Source organism: Apis dorsata, unplaced genomic scaffold (assembly GCF_000469605.1).
Source record: "Apis dorsata unplaced genomic scaffold, Apis dorsata 1.3 scaffold_99, whole genome shotgun sequence".
NCBI lineage: Eukaryota > Metazoa > Arthropoda > Insecta > Hymenoptera > Apidae > Apis > Apis dorsata.
The window spans coordinates 1632495-1639985 of record NW_006263397.1 but is presented as its reverse complement, the minus strand read 5'-3'; the positions used below and the strand labels follow the sequence as shown (position 1 = coordinate 1639985).

The 7491-nt window shown below is 37.5% G+C and overlaps 1 protein-coding gene and 1 long non-coding RNA gene across 2 annotated transcripts in view; one reads left to right on the top strand and one right to left on the bottom strand.

The window, feature by feature from the left end:
* The window catches only part of LOC116185111, a 661-nt gene extending 552 nt beyond the window's left edge, over positions 1 to 109 (top strand). The window contains exon 2 of the long non-coding RNA XR_004149887.1: positions 6 to 109. This is a non-coding gene — a long non-coding RNA (uncharacterized LOC116185111). The remainder of the gene's footprint in view (positions 1 to 5) is intronic.
* Positions 7 to 1391, bottom strand: LOC102677373 (translation initiation factor IF-2-like). Its single transcript, XM_006612202.2, has 3 exons — positions 1237 to 1391; positions 543 to 840; positions 7 to 186 (listed from the first exon to the last, which is right to left on the bottom strand). The coding sequence occupies exons 1-3, from the start codon at positions 1246 to 1248 to the stop codon at positions 128 to 130; spliced, it is 369 nt and encodes a 122-aa protein (XP_006612265.1). The 5' UTR covers positions 1249 to 1391; the 3' UTR covers positions 7 to 127.
* Positions 1392 to 7491: the final 6100 nt, after the last annotated feature.

The window sequence follows — 7491 nt, the reverse complement described above, 5'->3', positions numbered from 1 at the left end:
TTGAGCTTTTTTTTTTTTTTGATCCAAGTCCCGCGGATGGAGGTCGATGAGAAGCCGTTTCCATGTTCACGAGAGAAATCGTTCGAGTTGTCTTAAGTTGTGGGGGAGGGGTGGTCGAATCCGGGGTCTACCAATGCGCTGCTGGCGCCACCACCGCTCCTGCGGGTCCAGCCACGACCGCTGCTCCTACGAAGGAAAGGAAAACGAATTCTTTAATACAACATCCTTAAATATTCACCACAAATCTGTACATAATCCTACATTATTCAATATCCAATCCCACAATATATTAATAACATCCTTTGAAGCCTTGCTTCGCCCATGTATCACGTATTCGGCATGAATGAGATTCATAATAACGCGCTCATTAAACACGAATCAAATTAACCCGTATTAATTATCTGGAAACCGAAATCGATCGAAATTGTTTTATTATCATATTTGATGCTCGCGTATTTTCCTAATTTACATAGGTCGACGAACTTCGCACGAATTGTTTAAACATTTGAAATCGAGAGGAGCATTTGATCGGAGAGACTTACCCGCGGCGGGTCCAACGACCGCAGCGGGGCCAGCTGCTGGCCCAGCCACCACGGCGGATCCGGCGGCTGGTCCAACCACAGCCGCAGCTGGCGCAGCAGGGCCGACGACCGCCGCAGCTGGTGCGGCAGGCCCTACGACCGCCGCAGCTGGGGCAGCTGGCCCCACGACCGCCACGGAAGGAGCCAGGGCGGGTAAAACACCACCTAACACCACTGCTCCATTGTGTCCCCAGCCGAGGGAGCGACGCTCGCGATCGGGGCTGGCTGAGGCCATGGCCAGGGCAGCGACGAGGACGATCTGCAATTTTCAGAAAAATTTGGTTAATAATGGTGCATGGATCACACGATAGTGGGGATTGATCAGGATTAATTTTTCCAGCAAAGATTATTATAAAATAATAAATATTAAATATTCTTGAGGGATTCGAATCAATGGTGTTGGAATATTTTTGTGCAGGAATTAAGGAAACTGGTGCCATCTAGTTTCTTTTCAGAAAGCTTAGTATTACTTGTATGAATTAATAATCTGTTCTATACAGTATTGATCTCAAGATTAAACAACTACATCATCATGTAGTTTGAAAATTTGACAAGTTGAAGATGTAAGATTCAAGTGAAAGTAATTTAAAATGTTGCAGAGAATGAACCAATTAAATCAGAAGGTTTATGATATAAAATTTTTATGATATCTCACCGTGTACTTCATATTGATTGCGTTGTGGTTAGTCTTTAGCTTGCTAGTGACTGATGCTCAACCCCTCTGACACGTCGCCTTATATACCCAAACTGATCGGCAAGATCGCCTTGTGCAACCTTCAACCCCGAATGAAAGTTGAAATAAGAAGGCAGGGTGCGGTCAACTGGATAAGCGACACCGGAGTTCCGTGTCCAACGTCACACGTTGGACGGGAATTGTTATCACGCGGAGACGTGCACCAGCCTCGAACAGCGCTGCCTGTTACCGCAATAACGGTTGTTGGTTGTCAGGGAAATACAATTTTCTTGTTGGTCAGCAACAACGTGCCACGTGTTGGTTGAATCCGCTGATCATGGCCCTCGCCATGCCAGCGAAACATTTTGGTGAAACATTGATAAAATCGAAAATTTTCCTTCTCTCTCTCTCTCTTTCTCTCTTATTTCGAACTTGCATTTGCATCTTGTAAAATAATCGATGATGCTTTTTATGGAAATGAAACGGTGGTTTCGATGGTTTCCTTGTTTCGTAACGAACGGGTATGCTTGTTCGCGCGAGTTGAAATTCAATGGAGAGTATATAAATTCAACGAGATGATAATGAGCTGGGAAACTCTTCATGCGTGTAACGCGGATAATTTATTATTTATTTTGATAACTCTTTTGAGTTAATTATCTGTAATCTGGCGTAAAATTGTTTACGAGTGAAACGTATATTAAATTTATTTCGTTTCTTTGGGATACTGCTATAAAAATGAAGCGAATAAAAAAATTTACATGAAATTGAATATTTGTGATAATGAATCGTAGTAATCGTGTTTCTTTTTTCTTTGACGGATTGGAATCATGCAAATTTTAATTCCTTTTATATCTTTAGAAAGATTAAATATTGCTTCATACAGTACAATTCTATATTATCACAAATTTTCATTTAATTCTATCCATCTAAAATCAATATATAATTTCACAATATACGTATTATTTCTTTTATACTTTATACTAACTACACAATCATTTAATAAAAATTATAATTGTATCTATATTTCATTCTTCTAAAAAGAAACGAAAAATAAAAATTCATTAGAAGAGACTCAAGTTGAAAGAAAATCAATGAATCGCTCTATCATATCATCGAATCGTTCTTTCTTTAATCACTTACAACAACTCTACACTAACCGCCTAAAGTAAAAAGAAGATGGGGAAACGCGAAGAAAGGCAGAGATAAATCAATTTTCAGCTACAAATGCACGGAAACGCGGGCGATTGTTCCCACGAAGAATTTTTCCCGTGGCAAAGAATAAACGAGCGTCGATCGCGCGCGAATAAAACAAAAGCAGGAAAAAAGGAGGGGTGGGGAAGGGTGAGTGGTTCCGCTTCGCCCTTTTATTTTCGGCCACAGTCCAGGCCGAACAATTTTCGCGCGATGGCCGCGCGGTAATCCGTCCTTTGAATCCCCCGCACACACCGCACAGACAGGAATGGCGTAATTGCGCGTGTCAGATTTGTCGAGTCAAGGGGGAGAATCGTGGCACGCGAGGCCTTTGCGCCCGTCCCGTTTTGAATTTACGGCCAAACCACGCTCCCCGCCAAACTTGGGAAGAGTTCCATCGTTGATGGAATAATTGGGGAAACTTTGGAGCTGCTTCGAACGAGGACTTCAGCTGTTTAGGGAGAAATTTAGGGGGAGGCGAGGTGGCGAGTGGTTGACTCGACGATTGGTCACGTATACACCAGCCCTCCCGATCAAGTGGAACTTGTTTCACACAGTGAATTTGCACAGGGTTCGAAACGAATTATTTGTGGCTAATTTTCCTAATTCTCGTTTTGATTTCTTATTTTCAATGATAGGTTTTCGAAGACTGTACGGTTCTTGCATTAAATGGATGCAAAAGAATTAGCGAATTATCGTAGCATGATTTGAGATTCACGAAAAAAAAATAATAATGATGGAAGTTTGATTTAAAATAAGGAATACCGTTCGATATTTATTTTTGTCATTTCATGCAATTTTTTCTTCGAAAATAATAGAATTATACACGATATATAAAAAAAAATTTTGTTCACAAATTACTGTAGTTACCTTGATGGCACATTACGAAGTGCATGTTTATAAATGGAAACGTTTCAAAAATTCCGAAACTTCGTTATTTTAAATGGAACTACCGCCACAATTTTTATCAGAAAATATTAAACGTCTCTACGAGCTCGATTTCATTTCAATCAACTTCGTTATTCTAAAATGGAACCAACTACACTTTTTTTTTTTTAATCCAAAAATATTAAACGTTCGTCAATTTAATTTTTACAAATGAAATACCAATTTAACTTTTCTCTCTCTTTCTTCCCCCCGAATTCGTTACCATAATAATAATCATTAATGCGCTCCCCGCAACGCATTTCGATCGATTTTAAACCAATAACAATTTCAATATCTAAACCAGTGTGTTAATGAGTCCCAAAGCTGTTTAACAATTTGAACAACAACGCCCTTTCCACGAATGCGGCCTGCTATCGACCAAAGGGGTCACTTTATTATTCCATTATACGGTCGTTCGTGTGCAAGAGGATGGAAGTGAAATTCGGCCATCGAATTCGTCCACTTCCCTTTTCACCCGCGATTGGCCCGTTTACGTGACCTTTCAACCCTGGGCTGGAAAGCTTGGATTCAGCTTCGCCTGGTTCCCAGAGGGGATTCCAAGATTCGGATAGATATTGAAAAGTTGGGACCTTTTGTGACGAGTTCGTGAGACCGACTACTCCTTTCCACGAATAGATTCGTCTCGATTCGCAAGCGTCAAGCGTCTTCTTCTTCTTCTTCCTCCTCTTCTTCGTTCCTCTTCTTTGTCGAAAAGGGTATCGGTTATCGACAAGTTTCCGCTCCTATTCGAATGTATACAGATTTTTCGATCGATTCTTCGACGAACATGGTTCGATTCTTTCCTTGGAAACGATATATTATAGGTGATTATTAGTAGAAATGGTGGAATTCTGATTAATATTTCTTGGTGAGGGGATTGGGAGTAGGTCGGACGAGAATAGTCGACGGATGCATTTGGAGGGTACAGATTTATCGACGAGAGGAGAGCTCACTTGGGCTGAATCACTTTTGCATTTCACGATGAATATTTCAGACCGACTCCTGACATTTTTAAAGTGAGTCGGTGAAATTATTTTATATTCGTATTTTTGCTCGAAAAATTGGAACATTTAATTGGCTGAATTTAATGGCAGCCGTTAAATACCGTTTGAAGAGTTCCCAAGGAATTGATATAATCGATATTTCTTTATTGTTTGAACTTTTAATTAAATATGTTAATCGATTTGTTCAAAGTTTGAAGAATAAAAATATTTTAGAATTAAGAAAGTCATTCATGGAGGAAGGAATTTAATTATAATGGTAATTTGAAAAGAATTTTGAGTAAAATGAAAATTCTTACACGTTATTGTTAGATTATAAATGTTACATATTGGATAAAATATAAATAGATACGTAATAAAAGGATAAAATCCTGTAATAAAACTGTTAATTCAGCATTCATAAAAGAAATGCATAATAATAACTTAGAGAATGGAGATATGCCACTTGAATTGTATTATAAATATAACTTAGAATGTAAAACGACCTTCGTCACCTACAAGATAAATGATAAATGATAAATGATATCGATTTATGATGAAAAAAAAATATATATGGTAAATAAATGTACTCAATAAAATTAATACCTTACAAATACCATACATAATATTTACGTATGCACACAATTTGCATAAATACTTTCTTCGCATTAATTAATTATTTGAACGTGTCTTAATTGCACATAAATCCACGATACAATTATAATTATATCATTATTCGCATAACAAAATTCAAATTCAAAATTCAATAATTTTATGAAACATTTACATATTCTCCTATAATTGTTGTAAATTAATCAATTTCGTAATTCTCTCATAATCATGCTCTTTGATTACTTCGTACTATTAAGCCGCAGAATTAATATCATATTTCTAAATTAATTAATTAATCGTTCGATGATTCGATTCAAATTTTTCTCACTGTTTGTTGTTTCTTTGTTGCACAACACGGGATGTTATAATTAGACGAAACAATTAACTTCATTAATATTAACCATCGGTTGCGGTAAAACGTACATATGCGTAAATGCAGTTTTCCCTCGTTGAAACATATGTACGAACACGCGAATAGAGAATTAAACGCGAATGGTTCGTTGCTCACTTTGGTAACCCTGCACGAGTACACGTGGCTGATATCGCATACTGCCGCTAATCGTATGCATCTCATTGTGTGCGCTCAGAACGTACCGTTAAGCGTTCGAAGGATAAAATAAAGTTTAATTAATTCGATAGTTTTATAGATACGTTCATAATATATTTGATCCACGATCGTCGATTCGATTTAAGCAGATTGGTAATGAGAATAGAGAGGGATGCTGTGGCCATTTTTTCTGAAAGCCTCATCAAAATTTATTACGCGTTAAATCATTTAATTAATACCCTTTTTAAGAATTTGAAATAAAATAAAATACTCATGCTTACTTTTAATTTTTATAATATGGATATTTTCCATTTTTCAAATGGAGAATTTTAATCCCTCTTTCGAGAGATGCTTTATCTCTTCGATTAAAATACTGTTTTAAATATTACGTGATTTCCATTTTCAAAAAAATCTTGCTTCGTTCAAAGGCATTTAACAATAGGCAGGCACAAATCCATTAATATTGGAAAGAATATATAATGGACACATTAATACCAGTTACATTATTTTCTGTCTCTCCTCTCTTTATATAATCGGATATCCGTAATACTGAAAAAGAATACTTTTTTCACAATTTACCAATTTATTATTAAACATTATCGTATTAAACATTTATTTATCAAAATTGCAATATTCTCCGCAATTAATTCTTCCCCATAAATTGCACGACAATTCGATCATTTTAATTTTCATAAAAATTTTATAATAAATAATTACTCGCAATTAATACTAATCTATTTCTCTTACACCTTTACACGATTCCTTCTCCATCCACTTTCATCGATCAATCGACTTTGATCGAACGAGAAAAAAAAAATCTTCACTTTATCTCCTTTTCTCGCATCCTCTCGTCCATTACTCCCCCTCCCTTTCCCCGGGAGAAACCCAACCGCGTATTTTCCACGACAATAATGTCAAACTCGATATATACGTATCGATTATCATACTTGACATTTCGAGATCCGTCGCGTGCTCGTCGAGGACCGTTACAGGTCCTTGAAGAGAAAATCCGTGCCGCTCGCACAGAACGACAGTGGCTCGATCTCAAATGGAACAGTTCCACTTGTCAATTGCCGTACTTGACAGTGAACCGATTATACAATTGCCACGCATTGTTACACGAAGCCGGTTTCCCCGAAGGATTTTTCGAACGCGTGGGCATCGGGACGATGGTGCACAGGTGCCAGCTCTGCCTTCGTCTTCCCGCACTTGGGCCCTACCGCCACCGTGGCAGAGGTGTGCGTTGAAATATTCATGATTCATGGGAATTGTCTCTAAACGCGTCCTGAATCGAACGGTTGCGACTCAAAATTATTCGTACGTGCCTTTTTCGCGCGGGACGAATCGAATGCTTCCAATTTCGAGATTTGTCGCCAATTTTAAAAGGGGTGTTTAAGAGTTGTAAAGATATTTTTGTTTTCGTTCCACGAGTATTTCTCTTTCAATTTTATCGTGCAATTTACAATTAATACAAGTCACAAATGATGTAGTCTTTCTTCAATGGGATGGTAAGAATTCGTTTACCTTGAAGGGAAAGAGGAAATTATTCGGAATATTTTAAGTTATATCCAAACAGGAACAATTTTTTTCTAAAATTAAGGTACAAATATTACAGATGTAATATTATTTATTTCATATAATTAATAAAATAATAAGTTTCCTTTTTACACCTTTACAACTTTACACCTTTCCATACTCTGTGTCGTATAATAATAATCTAGAATAATCTGAAATAATCTCTCCGCATAGTCTTGAGTGGGAAAGACGAGAGACTACGAGGTATTGATTCTATTATTCGTCAATGAGCTTTAGCGAGTAGAGATGCGAGTCCTGAAAATTTATTTACTCGTTATTTTTAATCTTTTATTCGATCTTATAGTCTTCTTATTATTATTCAAAAAATCTTGCCAAGAACGGGTCCAGGTCCAGAGAGAAGAGTGGGCCCAGCCGATGCCCCTTTGAGTACTGTTGGTCCAGCAG